Here is a 23,755-nt window from a genome sequence, read left to right on the forward strand (position 1 = left end):
CCGGATAGGCGGAGGGGAATGAATGAATGATTTTGAAGCTAAAATGAGTAGCTTGTAATGAATGGCATGTGGTGGGTTTTGTGAGTTTAGGGTGTGATATGTAACAGGCGCTCCCACGTCCACCTTGGAAGATACGCGTCGCGATCTAAGTAGCATAGGATACTTCACTGCTTACTCAATGCAACCAGAGAGATTTCTTACGATTTTATTCAGTCGCTTTTTGTGCCCCTTAATCAAATGACCTGATCGCCTGTGTCGCCCGCCCTGCCTGTAATATATCAGTCTAATAAATTAGAACATATTAAAACACCAGATTTCATTTCATCCCGAGCGTTTGGATCCGTAAATGAGTCCTGCTTGCTTCTCTAGGATTCGTGGTGTTTCGGATTTGGCCACGGGGGTGTTTCTAGCCATTGAAAAACAAGTCAAGTTAACCTGGGGCTTGACTTTTTTTGGGGAGGGGGCTAAAATATTTGGGGTTAGGCTTAGAATACTCCGGGCGTAATGACGCCCATGGATTAGGCTGTTTGCCATGTAAACCTTGTATCAACTTCTGCCTGTCTTTGGACTCCACATTTGGATCGTGATTAGTTTTCCCTTGTTTGTTTCTATCTGGCTTTCACCCCTGTTCCCGCCCGTAGGCTATAGGTCTGGAAGTAAACCTGAAATTCCTGCATTTCAGGTTTCCTCTTTCTCTCTAGTGCTTACAGAATACTTTGCCACTTCTATGGATCCAGTGGAACTGGAGGTGAAACTGAATTGCCAGGAGGCAAAACTAAATGAGCTGGGTCAGCTATTGTGAGCTAGCTTGTCTGCCCCAGTTGCTCCCTCAGGGCAGAAACTTCCGGAGAGTGCCTCCACCTCCGTGTGTCATATCTGCAGCTCCTCTACACCCGCTACCTTCAGCTGTGTTCATTGCTACCCTGGGAAAGTATGACTAATTGCCGCAAGTCTATTCTATGCAATGCTGAAGTAAATCTTCAATCACCCTTGGGTTAATCGAGATCTGGGAACCCATGCAGCTAAGTGTCCCAGGTACTTTAGCACCTGAGCCTCTAAGCATGCATTTGGGAAGGGCTCCCTCACCATGGAAGATACTGTGAGAGCTGTGGTGGCTCTGAACGTTTGAGGATGCAGGAACCAGTTCTTCCCACGAGAGGAGAGCTCTCAGTCTCCGTGCTGTTCGTGATACCGTGTGGTGATGGTCCCTGTGTGTTTCAGCACTAATGGCGTGGCTGGGACCGAGGACGGTTCAGGATCTGAAGAAGGTCTTAGGTTTCATAAATTTTTTCCTGATGATTCATACGGAGCTTGGTTGCAGTGCTATTAGCTGCCCTCATTCACAAGGCCTCGGTCTCGGTTATAGTGTAAAGATGACTGTGTCTTTGCAGTTACCGCTGTCAGTCCCACGGTCTTGGTTATAGTCTGAGGGTGACCGTGCATTTGCAGTTGCTACTTGGACCCTTTGGAATAATCTTCCATTTCAGATTAGATTAGATGAGCTCCATCAATCACAATTTTCAAATCCAGATTAAAGACTTATTTTTGCTCATTAGCATGTTGAATGTTAGTGTTGCATGTCATTATTGGATTTGGTTTTATTGTTGGGTTCTGTGTACAGCAATTGCTGTTATTGGATTTGCTATTATACATTTTATGATAGGATCATATGTATAGCAGATGATTACTGGGTTGGACTGCACTTTGGTAAACACTTGGTACACTTTATAAAGATCATTAACCCTATTCATCATCACCTTTCATTTACAGTTACTGCCATCCTGTTTTCAGTTCACTCCTTGTAAAGCATTGAGTGTTACGCCGTGCTGAGTGTGTCTCATGGTTGGTGTTCTGTGTATTACTCCTGCAGGCTTTTCAGCTTTCCTTCCTCACCCACTGTCCTGGATTTCTGTTCCCTGTATCGACTTCCACCTGTGCTCAGACTACTGAGATAGATCATGATTTGATTTGTTAGAGTCCGCGCTGAACTTTGACCCTGTGGCTGCCTTTGGGCTCCAAAAACAAACCTGAAGTTCCTGCATTGATTCCTCTGCCTGTCCAGTCATCACACCCTCTTCCCATGGTGGTAATACAAAGCTATTCTATTCACCTTTCTTGAAGTGTAGCCACTCTGGTTTTGCGTTCCTCTTGTATTTCACAGGAATGTAACCCTATTCCACATGTGGGAAGCAGCTGCACACACATATATACGCGCATTTTAATCTATTCTGGCATTTATTCAGATTTCATAATAAAATACAAAGTTTTTGCTTGAAGTTAAAGTTATTAAGACAATGAACATAAGCTTGAAGGACATGTCACTGGATTAAAAAATGTCTCATTTTGGCACTTGGATGGATGGATGTGACAGGCTGCTGCCCCGATTCATTATTAAGCAGATTGCTCTCTTTTGACGTGACTTGACAACGGCAGATAGCTGTATAGTTATGCTGTCTGTAATTACATTTTCTATTTTTAATGGTAGGCAGTCATGCCACCTGCATCCCTTGCATTTCTCCTTAATGGTTTTACTGTAAAAGTTCTTTAGTTGAGGTTTATTAGGCCACAAGTCTGTCGCAGCAGTCCTGTGTATCTCAGGGCCGCATGTTGAATTGCTATAGCCCATATGTACATGTTTTTCAAACTACTCTGTCAAATACCTGACATGCATATTAGTGAGTAATACAAAGCGTTCATTGTATATTTGAGCCCGTAAATTATCTCAGCAGTAAAGACACAATGACCCTCCCTCACTCTCTGCCTCCCTCCTTCCAAATTAATACACAATACTCCTTCAAATGGAAATGGTACCAGTTGATGTGAAAATGGCCGCTGTCATAATGAATTGACCATTTTAACTCTAAAAGTGTTAGTTTGTCTTTTGCTTGAGGCTGAAAGTTATTGCCCGAGTCTGTTGGTCCTCTATCAGGGACACCTCAGAAGGCAGTTAACCGCCCCTTGCTTTGTAGCATTTGTGCTCCATCACACACACAGCTGGCTGCAGATTCACTCCTGCTATCCTGCAGACCCTCAGAGGCACTTAGGGTAGGCTGACCTCTCCTCTGATTCACTCCTGCTGTCCTGCAGACCCTCCGAGGCACTTAGGCTCAGGCTGACCTCTCCTCTGATTCAATCCTGCTGTCCTGCAGACCCTCCAAGGCACTTAGGCTCAGGCTGACCTCTCCTCTGATTCAATCCTGCTGTCCTGCAGACCCTCCAAGGCACTTAGGCTCAGGCTGACCTCTCCTCTGATTCACTCCTGCTGTCCTGCAGACCCTCTGAGGCTCTTAGGCTCAGGCTAATCTCTCCTCTGTACGGCAGAGTGGTTTCTCAGCAGCAGCCTGGTGGAGCGCAGCCTGCCAACCCACTCGCCCTTTCATTCATGCCATTCGGTCCGAGCGTGGCGCCTGATTTCATGCTGCTGCTGTCACTGCTGGAGCCTTTTATCTCTGATTGTTGATAAAAGAGGGACAGTGTAAGTCATTCAGTTTCCCCCTACTGGTCAGCGGTGGGAATAACGGCCTTGAATAGATTACATTAGCTTAGCTTCGGTTACAACTGACATTATCAAACAGCCCAAATGATATGGATATGAATCCCAGCATAAGCATTGCTTTGCAGGGCAGAATCAGACAGGCAATCATTAAATGATATTAATATATTACTGTGTTTTGACATAAAATTGCTTTTTCTGTGGAGCTATATAATATCCATCCATCCATCCATCCATCCATCCATCCATCCATGCGTATGGGACTGCGTAGCCTCAGACCAGTCAGACCAATCAGACCAGTCAGAGTGCCCATGCTACCCCCGTCCAGCGCCAACAGTGCCTACAATGGGCACGTGTCAGAACTGGACCACAGCAATGGAAGAAGGTGGCCTGGTCTGATGAGTCATGTTTTCTGTTACATTGTGTGGATGGTTGGGTGTGTGTTCATCATATATGTGGGTAAGAGATGGCACCAGGATGCACTATGGGAAGGAGGCAAGCCGGCGGAGGCAGTGTGATGCTCTGGGTGATATTCTGCTGGGAAACCTTGGGTCCCGGCATTCATGTGGGTGTAACTCTGCTACATACCACCTACCTAAACATTACTGCAGACCCCTTCATGGCAGTGGTATTCCCTGATAGCAGTGGCCTCTTTCAGCAGGATAATCCATCCTGCTACACTGCAAATATTATTCCGGTATGGTTTAAGGAGCATGAAAAAGAGTTTGAGGTGTTGACTGACTTGGCCCCAAAATTCCCCAGATCTCACTCCGATTGAGCATCTATGGGATGCGCTGGACAATCAGGTCCGATCCATGGAGGCCCAACCTCGCAACTTACAGGACTTAAAGGATCTGCTGCCAACGCCTTGGTGCCTGATAGCACAGGACACCTTCAGAGGTCTTGTGGAGTCCAGGCCTCAACAGGTCAGTGCTGCTTTGGTAGCATGAGGGAATATTAGGCATGTGGTTAGAATGTTATGGCCGATCGGTGTACAGTATATTTGCATTGACATCTACATCTATTTATTGAACATGTGCGTTTGTCCAAAGCGACATGCAAGTGAGCCAGATACTACATTACTGAACAGGCAGCTGCCAAGAAGCCAAATTAGGCAGAAGTGCTGCTATAGGCTGAGCTGCCAAGCAGTAACCAGAAACAACTGCGAACTGGAACTGGCGAGAGAGCCATACAAAACAGCAAAACATTTATTGTAAGAACACCCTCCATTAAATGTAATCTGGAATGAAATTCATCATATAAGAATGTGCAGGGGTGGAGCTGGGAATTTTTGGGCCTGGGGGAAACCCCCCCCCACTTCCTTTCCAGTAAATGACTGGGATAAAGCGGCAAGTCTAGTGGCAGGGGCCCCATATTCACCCCCTCCCCCAATGACACCCGTATATATGTGTCTGGAAAGTTCCATTCGTCTGGCTTAGTCTTAGGCACCTGTGCATAAGATGACCTCCTGTGTTGGTGACAGGGTCAGCATCACTGCGTCCAGCTTCAGTGACATGAAGATGGAAAGAAGCCACCGTCCCCAGGGAGCTTTTGCCGAAGGCTCTAATAGTCACAGAATGCAGTGTTTCCTGTCAGTTGCTGTGAGACACGTACGCACACCTCAAATGCGGGGAAAAGGCTCGTGTGTGGAAGTCTGCTCCATTTCTGCGTAGCTGGTTAGTGAAACATGGTGTGGTCTTCATCGTGAGAGCGGAGAGGAGAACACACAGCCATCGCCACAGCATACAATCACTCCTCTGTTCTTCCAGGAACCGCTGACCTCCATCAATTAGCAAAAGCACTCAGAAGTTGTAGATTCCCGTGTGCTTCCTATAAAGCTCCTTTCAGAATGAGACGCTCTCCCTAGTCGCATTCCCACGCAGCATTAAGCTATCAGAGAGCCGCACTTTTGAAACATTTCCTCAAGAAACAAAGTTTGCAGAAGTTTCTGCGTGTTTCACCCCCGCCCTGTTCGTTAATAGCTCATGTGCTGCTTCCTTACTTTTGCCTAGATAATTTTTCTTCCAGCATTATTTACAGCAGCTGTGCGCTGTGGCGGTGAAGGAGTCAGATCAGACCACGCAGTGAGGCAGACAGTGCAGTGACTCGGTGCAGTGACTCAGCGCCGCCGCATGGCTGACTGTTGTTTTTCGGGAAGGCCAGCCCCTCCTTTTGGGTTAATGTTATGTTTTACTGTCTCAACCCTCTTATAGAAGTATGCAGTGCCACCAAAACAGTCTGCACTCAAGGAAGCTCCGTAGTACTAAGCAGACTAAACAGACACAAAACTAGGAGAAAGCATAGTTTGTTCTTTTTCTGTTTTGATTTTTATTTTGGAATTTGGATTTTTTTTTAGATAGACACTATCAAAGCATGAGTTTGCAGTGCAGCCGCGAAGAGGAAGATCATGCTTTCTGAAGTTACATTTTCCGCAAAATCACATCAGGCTTCATTACCACATAAGTCTCATATCCATCCTCAGATTTACATGATTTTCACTTTTATTTATTTATTGATTTTTCACTTCTACTGAGTAATAAATATGAGCCTAAATAAATAATATAGGTCTCCAGATTTGTTGATTAAATACCAATTTCCTTAGATGGTCCAGAAATCCTGTATGTGTTTCTGAGGCAACATCTCTCAAACAGCCTGTGGAGAAAATACGATTGTGTGCACTGCGCTCTCTGAGAAACTGGCATCCTGTCCTGAGTGTCCCCTGCACTGCACCCTGAGAGAGACTGGCATCCTGTCCTGGGTGTCCCCTGCACTGCACCCTGAGAGAGACTGGCATCCTGTCCTGGGTGTCCCCTGCACTGCGCCCTCTGAGAGACTGGCATCCTGTCCTGGGTGTCCCCTGCACTGCACCCTGAGAGAGACTGGCATCCTGTCCTGGGTGTCCCCTGCACTGCGCCCTCTGAGAGACTGGCATCCTGTCTTGGATGTCCCCTGCACTGCACCCTGAGAGAGACTGGCATCCTGTCCTGGGTGTCCCCTGCACTGCGCCCTCTGAGAGACTGGCATCCTGTCTTGGATGTCCCCTGCACTGCACCCTGAGAGAGACTGGCATCCTGTCCTGGGTGTCCCCTGCACTGCACCCTGAGAGAGACTGGCAGTCTCAGTCTTCAGTTCACTGAAATTAATATTTAAAATAAGCGGAAAACATAAGCAGAGAACTAAAATCCAAAAAGAGGTTTTTTTTAACAGAGTGTTGATTCTAAACACCATGACGAATGGACAAGCAGCTTCCACGAGGGGGCAACCGATTACCCTTTCATCCATCAGTCCTTCCTGTACTTGCATATCCTAATTGAGGCTGCAGGTATTTATGTTTTTAGGTTTGGCAAAATAAATAGTGACACACAATCCCGATCCATCCTTTTCATTTAATCTGTTTTATGCTGGACAAGGTTGTGGGAGAAACTGGAGCCTATCCCAAGTAGTGTAGGGCACAAGGTGCAGATACATCATGGAACAGATAACATGTAAACCACACGCACAGACATGGGGCGAACATGCAAACCACACGCACAGACATGGGGAGAATATTCAAATGACAGTCACACACACGGGGAGACCATGCAAAACACACACATCACAATGATCAGCTTCATGGAATCCCTCCTTGATGGTATGTGCAGGTTTCCAAGGATTCATCAGTTACCAATTTAAAAAATGCCATTATTTCCACAGCTGGCCTCCCACCGTCACCTAGCTATTTGTGTAACATCAGTCCAATTTGAAAATCCAATTAAGCCACCATGTCAGGGACGTTTATTTTTTTATTTTCCATATTTTTTTACAAAGTAGCTTATGCCTGTCATAAGTCATCCAACGTGCCACATTCATTGGGGCAAAAATGTTTCTAAGTGTTTGTAATAATATTATTTCAGATGTTTACATAGAATCTAAACAGCACATAGGCCGTTTAATGAATAAAGTAAGAATTAGCAGAAATCAGAGGTAAACATTTCAGTGATATATTGTTATTCCTTAATAAACATGAAGAAATGCAACTTTAAAAAGACATTGTTGGCGATAGAAAACCTCGGACATTTAGTTTTTCTAAGAATCTCTCAGTATTTAAAACTTTTCTATATATTTATCATTTCCTATTTTTTGAGCATAAAATACATTAAAAATCTTCATGTGATCTGAAGAGAGTCATCAACAAATTCTGGTAAATATTTACATTTTGTACTAGTTTACACTAATATTGCACTTTTGACCTTAAAGGGTAATTTGTTTACATTTTCTGAAATGTACAATAAGGAAAAGAAACTTCCAGAGAAGGGAATTTGAAATACTACGCAAATGTCATTAGAATTGCTGCAAAGCAGCTATCCACAGACCGAAAACAGGAATAGAATTTACAGGTTTCCATTGTCACTGATATCTTTATCAATTAACATTGATTGGCTGGATTAATTAGACTCAAATCTTGTAAGAATTGTGAAAAAAATTAAAAATGGTAAAAAAATGCCCAAATAACAAGCTTGGTTCATCAGAAACCAATAAAAAGCTCTGCAGGAATCACCCCCCCCCATGGCAGCTTACCAATGGTCAAATCATCCCAGTGTCACATTAGCATATACAATAAAACTGAATCAAACGAACTGCGATAAATTCCTTTAATAATATCAGTCTTTCATGCTGAACATTTTTTTTCAGTATGTGACTTATCCATTTTCTTTTACTTGTAAAATTTTAATTAAAATGCTAATGAAAATTCCTCAGCAAAGATATGACAGTATTAAAAATACATATTTGTACGGCTGTTTGAAGCAAAACTAACCGAAGTAATACACAGCTTTTAGTTACACTCCCTGAAATGTTTTTATAAGCTTATGTTTTCATGTCCAGCTAATCACTGAATGTTTTGTGTGGGAAGAAAAATGTTATTGCACTTCCTGGAATTATTTAGAAATAAATGTTCACAGTCACAGCCAGCTGCCCCCAGCACAGCAGGTCTTTACACCGAGGTCACGGGCTCCTCTGGACGAGGTCTAATCCTCTCTCTCCACCTTTTCCACCAGCCGTATTTCACCACGGAGCCGCTCAAGCTGCATCTGGACCGGCCAGCCTTGCCATTCAGCGGCTATTATTTGCAAGCCGTGTTGCTTTCCACGTTATTCTGAGCACAGTTTAAGAAAACAAACAGCCAACAATGCAGAGAAGCACAATGCCGGCATTTGGGCTTGGTTTAGCCGCACACCTGTTCTGTCGTTCTGAGCGGCGAAGTCCGTAACGGAAATATTATGACAACATGCATTCGAACCAAGATCATTGTGGGATGTATATGAAAGCCGTGGGACCATTCTAAGCACGCGGAGAGCTGGCTATTGTGCTCGGTGCTGACATTTAAAGTAAGAGAACCTCGAGTGAGAAGAGGTAGTCGAAATCGAGAGCGCTGTGGGTCTCCGCTCACCCCACTGCTCGCTTCTCCCTTTCAGCGTAATCTTTGGAGCATTTGATTCATCTAAATCTTAATTTTTCAAGTGGCTTCTAAGTATGAAACTTTTTTAATTAACAAAAATTCCCAGTGTACTTTGGTGGTGTTTATTGGTGGCATTTTATACTCACAGGGATATAAATATCCTTAATTTTCAAGTGTAATTCATAACTTGGAATAATTTTTTCCCCCCATATAATGGTGTTATATAATGTATAAAAACCTCTTTCACAGCATTATCAGTTCATGGACCAGAGCAACGCGCATCAAATCCAGAAGCTTTAGAGTACAATCGTCTGCCACAGACCCCATTCTTCAGTATGTCTGCTGAACATTTGCTAACTTCACCCACATCTTCCTTTGCAGATTTATCTGAAAAACATTAATGACTCATTTCTGACGCGCTTTTACTGGAAGACAAATTTGGTCCTCTGGTGCATTCTTCCACTGTTTATTTTCTTCTTCCTGGACAGACAAGAAGCTACAGTTTCAGTTATTTAGTTATTTAGTTATTATTTAGTTATTTAGTTAGTCACGCACCTCTTTTGTCACGGGTGTTGTTTCATTTCATAAAAGAAAAAGAATAAATTGTTAAGATTTTAATTGTAATCAATACGGCTAATATGTAACCCGTGGTACCACTTAGTGCCCATATGGAACTGCGGCATATGACGTGCTGTCACAGAGTGAGCGCCCACGAGGCGAGGGAGGTAGTCGGCATTGAGAGAGAGTTACTGCTGGGGCTCCATTGAAGGGTTTCATTAATCAATGCAGTGATGCGGAGGCAGATGAGGTGATGCTATGGCGCTGTTCTCATTTCCTTACTAGCAGTATAAATATGTTGGTGTGTGAGCACCTGCACGTCAAGGCTAAGAAGCAGGCCTCCGTGCGGCCTGGCTAATGGTAAGCGACTAGGCCGTGTTAGAGGCTAAGAAGCAGGCCTCCGTGCGGCCTGGCTAATGGTAAGCGACTAGGCCGTGTTAGAGGCTAAGAAGCAGGCCTCCGTGCGGCCTGGCTAATGGTAAGCGACTAGGCCGTGTTAGAGGCTAAGAAGCAGGCCTCCGTGCGGCCTGGCTAATGGTAAGCGACTAGGCCGTGTTAGAGGCTAAGAAGCAGGCCTCCGTGCGGCCTGGCTAATGGTAAGCGACTAGGCCGTGTTAGAGTAGAGGCTAGGAAGCAGGCCTCCGTGCGGCCTGGCTAATGGTAAGCGACTAGGCCGTGTTAGAGGCTAAGAAGCAGGCCTCCGTGCGGCCTGGCTAATGGTAAGCGACTAGGCCGTGTTAGAGGCACACAGAGCAGGGCTGTGTGTCGATACTCACATTATGCTGCCTGTCAGCTAAGACTCACTGGCCGCTCCTCCGGTAGATTAGGCCTCTGTGACAGTCTGCTCACTGGCTCTGTGGCCTGGCTTCTGAATGCTGGCCACTCAGACAGTGGTAGAAAGCTGCCTACGTTTAACCGGGTGTGGGGGAACTCCTGGTGGATGGGCCTCTGCACTCTTTCCTTCGAGCGTTCCATTGTGCGGACATACTGGAGGCCTCTGCTTCCCAGACACAGTCCTAGGAAGCACAAGCCTGCCCTCCTCCTGCTGATTCTGTGACATGGGCAGAGGAGACACTGGTCCCAATCCATCCCCCCAGCGTTGGAGCTCTTGTTTTTCGTCTCTGTGTAGGATCACCAGTTGAGGGTTCTCTTCAGGAGAGACAGCAGACATATGTTTATGAGGAGCCTTGGACGGCGACGGCAGTACTGCTTGATTTATGATGACAGAAGGATTGATTGCTGGAGGGGTTGTATGAATAGTGTGTGTAAGAGAGACCGGTGCAGGGTTCGTGTTCAATTCCAGATTAATGACTTTCTTTTGGCTGGACACTGTGACGTTGCGGGAGCTGGTGTTGCTGGGTAAGCAGTTGCTGGGCTCCTCTTCCTTAAGGTCAATGTTGGAGGTCAGGAGCTCAATCTGTTGCACCACCTGTGAATGAATATAGATCAGGCGGTGAACAATCCAACTCCAGCTCTTCAACAAAGCCCCCCCCATACATTTACAGCAGGTTATTTCACAGCTAAAAATGTAACCCGGACAAATACATCTCAAGACTCAACAAATGTCCTTTCATCAGAACCGGAAGACAGACTTGCTTTTCCACAAACAGTTTCTAAACCACGGCTATTCAATTCTGGACCTTGATTCCAAATCCAGGTTGTGTTTTCAGTTCTTCCAGGTAGTTTATTAATTACTGATTCTGATTGGCCAGAAGCTTCACACCTGGCTTACAGGTAAAAGAAGGCTGGACAATCAGCAAGGATCAGGCCCGGTTCTACAATTACAGCATCTGTTTTGGTAAATGGATTAAACAAGAAGTTCCACGCAGCATCTTTATGACCATCACATGCCAATGGGGAACAGGGCCCATTAGCTTCTGTTTCCCACATTAAAATGTGACTTTTCGCTGCTAGGCAGTCATGGTATATGAGAAAGGTTTTATTTCGGGCTCTGCCAAGCATTTATAACGGAGATTACGCAAGTCGTTTAATGAAAACCAGATAATTATTCTGTACGTGTTGGACAACAACCATAGAAAACCAGCCAATATTTGTTTATCCAAAGAAATGACTTATAAATGTGTTTTTAATTCTGATTTTTTAAAAATGGGTGGGTATGCTGGTTTTTACGCTTCTAAGATGAAGAGCAGCATTAAAATAGCATTGTGATGAGTATGTATGTTTTCATAAGTAATCAAGTCACACCCGTGTAACACCTACACTTATGCTAAATAATCACAGAAAAAATGCAATAAAGAAAAGCTTAATCCTCCTTACCTCCTTCATCTCAAGATGAACTTGTTTCAAGCCCCCCAGAACCCCTTCCAGGTCCGAAACCACCTGTCGGATTCGGTCGCGGACTGACGCTTGGCTCCTAGTCCAAAGTGCCCCCCGCCGGATCTGTGTCTCACCGGCAGCTTTGCTCTGAACAAACTTGGTGCCATTACCTGGCAAACACGGGCTGTGCAGACCACCGTAACCCAGGTGCCTCTGGCAGGCTTTGGTCGAGCAGATGAGAGCCGGGCCCAGTTTTGGTTCCTTACTCGAGACCTTCTCCTGGTGAGTTTTTGGTCCAGTCACACCTCCCAAGTCGTGATGATTTTCTGCGTGTTCTTGGCCATGAGAAAAGGCCGAGTCTGAACCTCGACATCTATGTGAGAAGTCAGTTGCTTCACATTCAGGCTGAGCTTCAAAAACGTCCCTTTTACACTTTGCTCTTGTATCACCCCAAACCTGTTTCTCAGCTACATATTTGGGCTCTCTGCAGTGTCCTTGACCCACAAACAGTGCTGTTGGGGGCAGCACAAACTTCCTTCTAAAGGGGTGCAGTGCTGCTGCATTTTGCTGCCTCACACACTCACATTGTCTGCAGCTTTCCTTCACTGACATACTGCACCTCAGGCCTGCTTCTGGAAAATGGGTCCACCTTCTGAAGTTGGGCTCCTTCAGCGAGCCCCGACCGCTGCAGACTGGTGGAGCACATTGCCTCTCCGTGGACAAACGGAGCCGCCTCTGACGATCCAGTGCCTCGTAGTCGGTTCCGGTCCATTTCCATCCCAGAACATGCCGCACTTCCTCCGGCTGTGTGAGGCTCATTTTATTCCCGCCATCCAGCCGGGATGAGCAGTCTCCCGTCTGGCTGCCCAGCCCCGCATACGCCGTCTCCTTGTGGAGCCTCAGTGCATTATGGGACCAGTACTCAGCAGCAGCACTGTGTTGAAACACTGTCTGCTGCCCCAGCTCCTTGGTGTCTGAGAACATGTTGGATTCAGTCCAGTCACTACAGAGGACGACTCCTTAAAGTTTTGCCTGTCTCTCCATTCACGCTTTTGTCATCTGTTCCTCACTCAAACTTTCTTCTGCTTCTTTAACCCCTCTGCCCCCCTCTCCGACTCCAGTTTCCTCTCCCAGTCTGTTCCTGTTCTTGTTTTCTCTGCCTCTCTCACTTCTTCACCCCGCTGGCCTCTCTCCCGCAGTGAGGCCTCCGCCTTCCTCTCCCTCGCCCTGCTTTTCTGCCCAAATTTCTCTTGCACGCTTCCTGTCGCTCCCTCTCTCTCTCCCAGCTTTGGCGCGCTGCTGTCTGCCGTCTCTCGCTCCTTCCTCCCACTCCTTCTCATTGCCGTCTTCTCTCCAAGTCACTCTCGCAATGAAGAAAACTCCAGGTTTACCTTCTGTCAAGACGGCGGCTTTTTCATCTCTCTGGAGATGCCACGTCTCCACGTGAGCCCGAGCCCGGCTCTGATTACGCCTGTTCTGGATCAGCACTCACCAATTAAACACAGCCAGGGATTCCAGAAGGGGGGAAAGGGGGCTGGGGGCGGGGTTTGCAGCTAAGAGCAAAGCAGCCAGAACGCAGTTACGCATTTGGGGAAGAATGACAGAGCTCAGCTGACAGGCTTCATGCTTTCAAAGTTACTCTTGCCCTCCCTACCCTCTAGTATAAATTGCCAGTAGTCTCTCTTCTCTTATCTGGTGGTTAACTTCATAGCAGCTGGCCTCCCCAACTTGAATCAATATAAGATACATGGCAAGTGGCCAAGCCAGGCCACACCCACCTAACTGAACTTGGTAGCTCATTGGCTTTAGATATGGACAATGATACTATTTAACTATCTCAGTTTGCTGGGAAAGGAGGAGAAAAATGGAGTTAGTGATTTTCTGGGTATAGACTGAGGCTTGTACCCTAACTATGAAGGTCTTCTTGTTCCCAATTGTTTATTTTCCCTGTACGGAAAATTCAAAAGAAACCCAGTTGAAAATGACCATGACGCCTGAAGTAGCACAAAATGAGTAAAGATTCAGATGAATATCTTCCATTATGGATCCATCAGTAAATAAGAGTAAAAATGAAATAACAGTAACACTACTTGATGAGGCACAAATACTAAGTGGTAACTCAGTTACTACTGAAGTACAAATCATGAACAAATATAGCCGCTGCTTGAGATAAAAGATGTGTCACGATTCATTAATGATGCATTAACACGAGATCAGTTTGTAACTAAGTTTGTGGTTAATTAATACATAAATAATAGCATAATACTATTTCTGCCAAGGCAAGTAGTGTTCCCCAAACGAGGCGTAAACCCAGATGGTAGCGGGTTGATTCCGTCACGTTTTCAGGCCGTCATTCGTAACAGACGCGCAGTCGTGTCGGATCCCATTGTAATGCGCGCGAAGAATGGCTGTGTTGTTTACCTGCAGGTCTGTTTGTATAACACCAGCTTTTTCACATACATCTTTATCCCAATTCTGCTGCCAGTTTTAGCTTGAAATTGCACGTTCACCAGTTGTTGCGGCTGGATTTTTACAGACCAGTAAGCTCACCCAGGTACTCACAAGTCCTGTTCTTGAACCTGCAACAAAATCTATCACTAGTACATTTTAATCTAAGCCTTAATAAGTTGTCTCAGCATAGGAAATGCTGTGGTTTTACTGCTAATCCCATAACGGGCACACATGTTCTCAAGAGAGAGAAATGCAAGTGGCAGTTTGGCTATATGTCACTAACTCAGAGGTGACAGAAACACGGAACATAACACACGACACCAGACCATTGTGTTCATTTCATGACGGGGACACTGAAGATATCCTTATGTTGAATTGGAATCCTAAAGTGTATTTGCATGAAAAAATGGAGAATTAATATAAAGTAGCTAAAATACAGGCTAATGCAATCCCACTCACTGATACACACAGACACATAGGAAACTGCTATTCAAGGTAATAAGGCAAAATAATGAATCGTCAATTATATTTTAATGTTGCTTTTAAATTAAAGCATATCCCACATATCCATGCATAACCATAAAGCATTTTGTACTTATCCAAAGATGCTTCTGGGGCAATTACAAATCTTAAACAATATAGTTAAAGGCATGAAATAAAATACTTAAATAAAAGACAAAAAAAAAGATTAAATTGAAAGCAATTCCAATACAAACTATTGTTAATTAACCTTCAGGACGTATTTACTAGCAGGAAGGAGAAAATGATACATCAAAATGGAATAAAATAACGAACCATTCAAGGTCGTGAAGCCAAGTCTGCAAGTAAAGGAATAATAGTTCTTTTTTACCACAAATATGTTTAAAACAGGAGCAGAGCGGTGTTCTTAGGATGTCCTACTAAAACTACGTAAGATTATTTCAGGAGCACAACTCCCTCTTAAAGAATCTCAGCTACAGATATTTTCGGATCATTTAGAAATACTGGCCGTTTTCACAACCATGTTTCTATGGAGACACATTTGCCAAGCACTTTCAAGTAATATGTGCTTTTACAATTAACCACAATAATTGGCCGACTTGAAAGCTCTTTTTATGAATCATTAAAACATTAATATTCTTTCTTGTGATGTTGCACTTTTGTTCTGTAACCATTTAATTATCATGCCATCGCCGACGTTCATGAAAGAAGAATCGCTTCATGTGGAGCAGGAAAAAAGTTTGGCCGGAAACGTGATAAAATAAAACTTTCACACAGATCTCAGTGCTTAAGCCCGACTGACAAACCTCCTTGGTGGGCCATTGTGTTGTTAAAGTACAAATATTGGAAACTCCAGAAAAAGTCTGTAAGAGAATGTGTAAAACCATAAGAGATTGTGTAAAACCAGAAAAACCCTGCAGCTCTGTGAAATAAGACACACAAGCAAAGGCGGGGGGTGGAGGGGCATGAAATAAGCTCTGGGGCCCAAAGCAGCTACTCTGTCCAAATGACATTAAGCACAGCTTTTAAATTCACTGTTCCCTGAGCCATTACAGAAAAGATGAACAATTTATTTCTTAAAAAATAAGTCGGATATTTTTCCATCAGAAAAGTAACAAAAGGCACTAAAACCACCATTTACAGATATTTGTTCAGAAAAACCAGGAAAGTCTAAATGAACCAACACAAGATTACATAGAACTAAATATAAAAAAATATATATATATATATATATCATGGAAAATAATAGCATCAGCACAGTAGCTTGTGGAAAATGTAATTCGCTGACCAAATTCACAATGGTGCAACTGTTGACTAACAACAAGCAGAAACCTCAGGAGATTTACCCTGAGACGCCACGTTTTCTAAAACTGTCTCAGCATCAGCGCACATTTCCAAGGCCCCCCAGCTAGTAAAAGGCATCCAGGAACAGTCAAGTAGTATGTACAATGACACGCTGATAACATCCCCCACCCTCCGAAAAAAATATGAGGCTAAGCGCAGGAGTTACATTTTGGATAAAGGTTTGAAACATAGAGATTACCCCTAAATGTCATTTTTCAGGCTGGGGTCATGGCTTGTCATAAAACAGTTGTCCACTTAACTAGCTGAATTACTGTGCGCATGTCATAGTACTTCATGCTCATGTGTGCAAGGAACAGCTTCTTCCTTCAACTAAAGCAAAGAAATCGCTGGAAAAGGCTCAAACACCAAGTAATCACATTAACAAAAGGAGAAATCACGTGTGCTATAGTATGAAGTAAGAATCACGTCAGGAGAACTCTTCCCATCATTCTCCTTGGTCACATTGAGCAGTGGGGGGGGGGGGGGGGGCTGACAATCACAACAGAAACAGCAAAAGGATGAACCAGATAAAGCTGCTTTTTGAACTTCTCCATTACAACTTGCCTGAGCAATTCACAGACGACTTATCTTGCATTAAATGAAGCGTTTCCTAGGCCTGCAAACAGAACATAGTTACCAGTCTTCCAGTCTGACTCTCCAACACTCAGAAAAATGAACACTGAGAAAAAAAGGCTCTCCAAGATCTTTTGCTGTGAAAAGGGTTCGCTGAACATATAAAAACCTTCATGAGATTTATTACACGACACAATCCGTCAGCTGGAACACTTCACCTTTACAATGATCATCTCAGTTCAACGGGGGGGAACAAACTTAACAGCTGAAGAGGAAAGTAGTCTTGTGAAACAGCTCGAGAGAGAAGAGGATGTAAGAATTTTGAAAACCATGCTCTGAACCTTGGTATTTTACATTTATCCAACAAGTATTTAGTTCTCATATTCAAGGAGGAAATGAACCTCTGGACCAGACTTGTATCCATGGGTTCTATACACAGTGTAACTTGAGGGGCAAACATGAACAAAAACATGAAAACGTCCACAGACATTATTAAAAGAGAAGTGGCAGCACACATGTCCAGGGGTCAAAGGCTGCCTTCGTCGAGTAGCTTGTTAAGGCCATCGCAGATTTTTTGCAAGTGTGGACGGTAGATCTCCGACGGACCATACAGTGCGGCCAGGAAATCGCAGTCGGCAAAATGGTTGAACACATGGTTGACGCGGGAATGAGACTTCGCCGTGAGGTGCCGGTTGATGGCTTGGTGCAGTAGCTCACGACACTCGTTAAGAATAGTGCTCATTACCCGTCGGTCAAAGGTGAATTCGATCTGGTGGAAGCTGACTGCAGTCATGGCCAGGGTATGCACCTTCTTGCGGAAATTTTCCACCAGCACTAACTCCTCGCTGTTGAACTGGTTGTTTCGGTAAAGCACGCCCAGCTTCACCACCATCTTGATGAGGTTCTTGATGATCTTCTGTGCCTCCTTTCGATTGCGAGTGTACTCCTTGGTCACACGGTAAAGCTCATCCAGCACCTCACTGCTAGTGTCATCGATGAACATGTTGGCCATGGTCTTTGTAGCCATCTTGCTCATCAACTTCTTCTGAGCCTGGAGAGCCAGGTTCTTAGTGCTGAAGGAGTCCATGGTATCTAGAAAGACAAAAGAAGGCAGAGAACGGTCTGAAGAAGCCATACGGCCAAACCCTCCGCTCCTCCTCAAATTAAGCTGCAACTCTATATATAAATATATGAGGCAGTGATATATGGGACAATTAACTCAATGAAGGACAAGAAAAGTATTTCTACTGCTTTGGAAATAGATATAATGGTGATACCCTAATGAATGGCTACACCAGGGGTCTCCAACTCTGGTCCTGGAGAGCTATCATCCAGTAGGGCTACACAATATACATGAGTGTTTAAAATGAAATTACTCAGCTTCCCATACATAAAAGAGCAGCCTGAGACGTGTACAAATATATCTCCATGTTCAAGCCAGAAGAGACAGTAAAACAGCTGAATATCATGAGACCAACAGCTTAAGGTTGGAGTCCCTACAAGTGACCTTTATAAAACAAGTTTCCACTCTTAAAAGTCGAAAAAGAAAATCCCTATCAGACTAAACAAAAAAGGCATTGTACTCAGTAGAAATTGACATTTTTTAATACAAGCTATTTTTTCCTGCAGTTTTCTGTACACAAGGGTGCTCCATGACTGTTGACAGTAATAAGTGCGCTTCCCCATTAAAGTCTCCGAACCCTTTTAAAGTCGTACTGCATTTATTAAATATTTTAATTACAAATCAAGACCAGCACCCACAAAAAACCAAGCCATAGCAATTGTGTGCATTTAAAATAAAGTTTTTTTGTTCGGTGTGGTTGAGTGTAATTTTAGGGACTCATTAATCCTGCTCGTGTCAAGGAGCTGTCAAAGAAAACTCAGGAGTAATACTGCAACATAAAGTCTATATTTATCTTGCTTAAGTCAAAGGACTTCCTGCTGAAGATCAGATGTGTACCCAGGAGTATATGCATTCACATGAAGCCAATGAATGACACAAATTCCTCACAACCTAATCAGAGTCTTTTCCACTTATTTATATTTAAGAATGTAAGGTACAAATTGGGATTCATGTGCGAATATAAAGCAAACAGTGTCTTTCATGGAGTCACGGCACACAGTTCTTTGGTGTACATGTTAAAGGCCTGTTTCCCTATGCCATACCTGGGCCAATAATCTGAATTTAGCCAGTTTTAAGTCTACAAATGTATAGAAATGAATGAATAAACTGAAGAAGAATTAAGTGGTAACATTTGCATAAAATCAAACAAAGAGCTACTGGGTAAGATCTTAAAAACCAACGTACAAGTGCACAGACACACTGGGGATTTAATAACCGACTGCCTGTCATTCCAGAATCGCGGGAGGTTCTCCTAATCACTCACCCTCCAGGATATCTAACGTAGCCGCCTCCTCCTCCATGCTCAGCAAAACGTGCCGCGTGAAAAAGGAAACAGCTACCGCGACCCGCTCGCTCAGCCTGACAAACCTTCTGCAATGCTGGAGAAGGCAGCTTATACACAAACGGTTTCAGGTGAGGAAGTCAGTGAGTGGCTGCACCTGGAGATCTCACCCGCCTTTCTCTCCAAGGTTTACCCTGCAGCCTGTTAGTTTGTCATCTAGTTAAAAGTAAAAATACTTGTCAGAACCTTTCACTGGCAAGATGGATCACTGGAGCTTTTATACCACAAAACACATGCATCAGGACGCCACACCTGATTTATGTTTTTACCACGTTTCTATTGGATGAGCAGAGTCATGTGACCTAATATTTAAAATTCCAGGTCTCAATTCAGTTCTGTTCTTTGTTATACACCAAAGAATCCTATTTCTGGAGTGGCAGAGTATACTTTTTAGGTTTCTGTAAACAGCAAATGCATGCACTCCACCCGATACAAAACGATTGTGCTGAATTCATGCGCTTTGTTCCCTATTTTTCAAACCCTAACCCTGGTTCGAACCCAATGCTTTCTGCCGTCCACTCAGTCTTTCCCTACCTACTTTCATGGTCTTACTTATATTCAATGACCAATTCATTAGATACACTTGCAGGCTAATGCAACCTGGTCCTATCATAGGGCTACAAGTAAATACATATAGTATGCAGACTCAGTCAAAAGTCTGATGAAAGTGATTCTGGATGTTATATGACTGCTGGGGCCATGCTTGGTGAGGCCAGCATCTCAGAAACAAGCCGCCGTCCTGGGATTTTCACACACTGCAGTGACCTTGAAAAGAACGATGTCTGCAACAAGTAATATCTGGTCAGTGGCTTTTTTGTTTGTGAAAGAGGTCAGAGGAGAACGGCCTCTCTCAAAGCTAACAGAAAGGTCACAAAGAAACATAACAGTTGTTATGGGGCAGCGGTGGCCTAATGGTTAGGGAAGAGTGCCTGTGAGTGAAAGGTTGCTGGTTCAAATCCCTGACCAGCAAGGTACTAACCCCATGCACTGCTGTCTGAGCAGCTAAATAGATACCCTCTGCTATGTAATAATGTCACATATGTGCTACATGCAGAGGACGCATTTCATTGTTCTGCTGTGGTGTGCCAAAGTACAGCCAAATGAAAGTACAACTCATTCTACCTTTAAGTGGTTCTGAAGGCAAAATTGGACCCACGAGGTCCAGATAGGAGCACCTAATGAAGTGACCACTGAGAACACACTGCCCTTGTACCCTCGCATCAAACGTCTCTGGCTTGCCGTTTCCACAAACCCTCCTGCATTCCTATAGGGGTCTTGGCTTATCTGTCAGGTGTTGCCTTCACTTTAAAACTGCACAATGCCTCATTATTTTCAGTCACAAACTAACGAGCCGATTCTTCAGGCTAGACAGTGTCATGTTCTGCTGTAGTTTAAAGACTACATATGTCTCTACCATAAACTACAATTAAAATGCTCTGCAAAGGGTAGAGTGTCTTGTTCACAACCTCGGCAGTGTTTACCGTTTCCTAGGAGCCAGGGTGTTCGTTTCTGGTTGTTGTAATGCAAGTTCACTAACTAAAGAATTACAAATAGTACAAATAGTACAGCAGTAAAACACAACAGAGTGGTACCTTACACATCTACTTGGTTAATACCTCATCTGAGTACACAGTCTTTCATTATATGAGCACACATAACATTTATCTATACTTCATTATGAAAACACAAACAAGGTGCCAGGCTGTAATTCGACCTAGAGCACAAGACTGATGACATCAGAAGTTGTAGAAGCTGTTCGCCTCCTTCTTCTCCCATCTCACGGAGCTGGACAGCATGGTGACAGGACGAGGTGAAGCTGTTAGCTCACCCTTACATGGCTGTGAACAGCACATGCAACCCAGCACTCTGTACGGCAGTGTGCTTATGCAGAATTTCTGCCAAAGAAAAGTGAATTCCACTCAAAGGCAACAGCCTTTTGAATACAGCTATTTAAAGTACCCACTTAGATTTTCTAATACTGACCGTGCCATTGAATTGAAGTCATGAATTCACAATTTTTACAAATATAAAAACAGGTGGGAAAATGCCAGTCAACATTTACGCGAAAAAAAAAAAACTAACAAAGCTTTATTCAAAAAGGATATGGATTTTCAGGACAGCTGGAGCAATTGTTATAGACAATGTACAAACAGGACAAATGAAAAGAATGCAGGCGGATATGGTGAGACACAAACGACACACTCCAGCTGAACAAACGCAGGATGCCAGGACCCAAGAAGGTTGGTTAACAATCTGAAAACCCTCTATGTAAAGGGACAGTATATAAGAAAATGTTCAACACAACCTTACCTTGAATTAAATAACTTTAATACCACAAATCTCCATCCATAAAGAACGGATAAGTGCTCTGTATGTACAAGATTTTCTGAAGTTCCTGAGTTCACACATTATTATTATTATTATTAAGTTATGGTGATGATTATTACCATCATCATGCATCAATCCATCCTCTAACCACTTATCCAGTATAATGTCATCGGGGTAGCTAAAGTCTATTACAAGCTGTATTGGGCACAAGGCAAAAAACAGGTAATATAAGGAAATATAAGTAGACTAGAGCAAGACTGCCGCACTGATAAGGAAATACGGAGTAAAATAACGGTTGCTGGCGGCCACATTCTTGTGTAGCAATCAGCGGGTCTGCTGACCTTCCTAACTTGTTTACTGCGGGGCTCCCAGCTCTAGCGGGCGGCGCGCGTTACCACGGCAACGGACGAAGCTTCCGTCCCGCATGAACTCCGCCGTCTGTAAATGAGTTACTGCGTGTCACACACAAAACGGGCAGAAAGCAAAAGCGCACAATAATAGTCGACATGTTTTTCAGATACACGATTTTCTTAGCGGGATTCTGATTTTATAACAACAGTTCTTTCGACAGTCACGGAAAAGTGTACTACTTAACATACCACTAAACTCTGATACGGAACAGTAATGGATCGCTGTATAAAACCAGGTTTCGCGTATCACTGCAAAGCGCGGCAGGGGATGCTGACCAAATTAGCGCAATTTTGTAACCAATTTAAAAAGACACGTCCTGTCAATGGCGGGACGCCAAAGCGACAAAGAACTTATCGGAGAAGCGCAGTTCGGTCCCATTTGCAGGTAAGACGAAGAAAATGTTAATAAATCTCATTTCGACGATGCAGAAAGCATAGGCTGCTCCTGTCTTGAATACTAAAAGGTTTAATATGCAATTAATCATTCAGTAATACACACGCCTTTTACGTCTGATATAAGATGACTAAAGGCAAAATAGTTGTAACTGTTATTTGAAACAACTATTCCACTTCCCTATAATACGTCAGCATTCTGGGGGAAAAAACGAGTGCAGGCTAAAATAAATGCATGATAATAAGTTATTATAATCCAGTAAGGGGCAGACAGCTGCCCGTCCGGCCAGGTAGCCGCTCTCTGATATCGATGTGGTGACAGCGCCTATCCCCGAACGCAGCAGACAGACGGCTAAGGTGTTTTCATATAATGAAACTGAAAAAGCAATCAAACTACTTAGTAACCATACTTGAAATAATGAACACGCAAAACAACCACAACGATAATGGGAATAAAGCCGCGCGGCAGGCTGACAGACAGCCGGTGAGATCACGGAGCCCCGCGGGCCGGCGGCACGCAAACCCGGCGCGCTCCCGGCTTCCGGAGCGACCCCGCCGCTCTTACCTTTCCGCCTGTTGCTCGAACCAGACCCGGCTTTAATGGGGGGGGGGGTGCAGCTCCAGCGGTGCAGCGTCTACAAAACCGAAAAGCCAGATAAATCCCGAAGCTTCATTGTTACAGCGACCTCAACGCCTCCGCCGACGGTGCTCTCTCACGGCAGCGGTCTTTCTCTAATTATTCGACGTTGCAATTGTCAGTATCATGTAACCAGGGCTGTGTAAATAATTGAAGGGCTTTTCTCCCACTGTCTCTCCGTTTACCCGCCGCCCCTCCGCCGCTCGCCGTCTTCGCTCGATTACAGGCGCTTGTAACCGGATCCCTCCTCGCTAAAAGTTTCAAACTAAAAAGGGGCGGCGTCCTACCCTAGACGGACCTTCGGTTCCGCCAATAGGAGGCACCCTCTGCATCCTCGCATCCAATCGTTTTCTGCGCTCTCGGCCCGTTATAAGAGCCTCTTCTACGCCCGCATTCGGTTTCCAGTAATTATCCTGAGAGAGTCCAAGGCCGAGAGTTCCTTAAAGGAAATAACATCAGGTAAACAATAAGTGGGAAGTCAGAAAAGGGGGAAGGGGAAAAAAAGACTGTCCCGAGGATTTATAATAAGAGCAATAACAAGCCAGATCTAAAATACACAATTTCAAAATGCTCACGGAAGTAATCGAAAGAATATTTCATTACTAGCTGCTTCTTTGCAGATGTATTTGTTGCGTGTAATTATCAAATACAATGTAATGACAGAAACACTCAGCTCATTCATCTGCGTTTTATAAGCAGATGTTTTATGAATAGCATATTGTTAAATATTTCCATGTGACGAACGGAACAGTTCACAGGAATTCCGGCTATTAGGGACGGATTCTTCCTTCCCAAGATATCGTTTTGTAATGTACATTAATCTCACTCAATTTACAGCTATGGAGGACTTGTTATACAAGTGGCTCTGCGCAAACACACATTTAACAGGAAAGCTTAGGTGTCTAATTA

General features: G+C 44.1%; 2 protein-coding genes across 9 annotated transcripts; both read right to left on the bottom strand.

Annotated features, from left to right (window-relative positions):
- Positions 1 to 2,276: 2,276 nt before the first annotated feature.
- LOC125709049 (uncharacterized) lies at positions 2,277 to 13,269 on the bottom strand. 5 transcript variants are annotated; one of them, XR_007382590.1, is made up of 4 exons: positions 11,766 to 13,269; positions 10,265 to 10,917; positions 3,242 to 3,449; positions 2,279 to 3,055 (listed from the first exon to the last, which is right to left on the bottom strand). XR_007382590.1 is itself a non-coding variant. In XM_048977078.1 (2 exons), the coding sequence occupies exons 1-2, from the start codon at positions 12,747 to 12,749 to the stop codon at positions 10,372 to 10,374; spliced, it is 1,530 nt and encodes a 509-aa protein (XP_048833035.1). In that variant the 5' UTR covers positions 12,750 to 13,269; the 3' UTR covers positions 8,111 to 10,371. The 5 variants fall into 5 exon arrangements, 1 of the variants encoding a protein (XP_048833035.1); XR_007382589.1 differs by having other exon boundaries at positions 2,277 to 3,449; XR_007382591.1 differs by lacking the exons at positions 2,279 to 3,055; positions 3,242 to 3,449 and adding an exon at positions 6,453 to 6,626.
- Positions 13,270 to 14,728: 1,459 nt separating this feature from the next.
- tnfaip8l1 (tumor necrosis factor, alpha-induced protein 8-like 1) lies at positions 14,729 to 23,074 on the bottom strand. 4 transcript variants are annotated; one of them, XM_048977281.1, is made up of 3 exons: positions 22,775 to 23,074; positions 21,748 to 21,844; positions 14,729 to 17,705 (listed from the first exon to the last, which is right to left on the bottom strand). In XM_048977281.1, exon 3 carries the CDS (start codon positions 17,698 to 17,700, stop codon positions 17,140 to 17,142), a length of 561 nt encoding a protein of 186 aa, XP_048833238.1. In that variant the 5' UTR covers positions 17,701 to 17,705; positions 21,748 to 21,844; positions 22,775 to 23,074; the 3' UTR covers positions 14,729 to 17,139. The 4 variants fall into 4 exon arrangements, with proteins under 4 accessions (XP_048833238.1, XP_048833237.1, XP_048833240.1 ...); XM_048977280.1 differs by lacking the exon at positions 21,748 to 21,844 and having other exon boundaries at positions 22,775 to 23,073; XM_048977283.1 differs by lacking the exons at positions 21,748 to 21,844; positions 22,775 to 23,074 and adding an exon at positions 19,105 to 20,633.
- Positions 23,075 to 23,755: the final 681 nt, after the last annotated feature.

Source organism: Brienomyrus brachyistius, chromosome 15 (genome assembly GCF_023856365.1).
Source record: "Brienomyrus brachyistius isolate T26 chromosome 15, BBRACH_0.4, whole genome shotgun sequence".
Lineage (NCBI taxonomy): Eukaryota > Metazoa > Chordata > Actinopteri > Osteoglossiformes > Mormyridae > Brienomyrus > Brienomyrus brachyistius.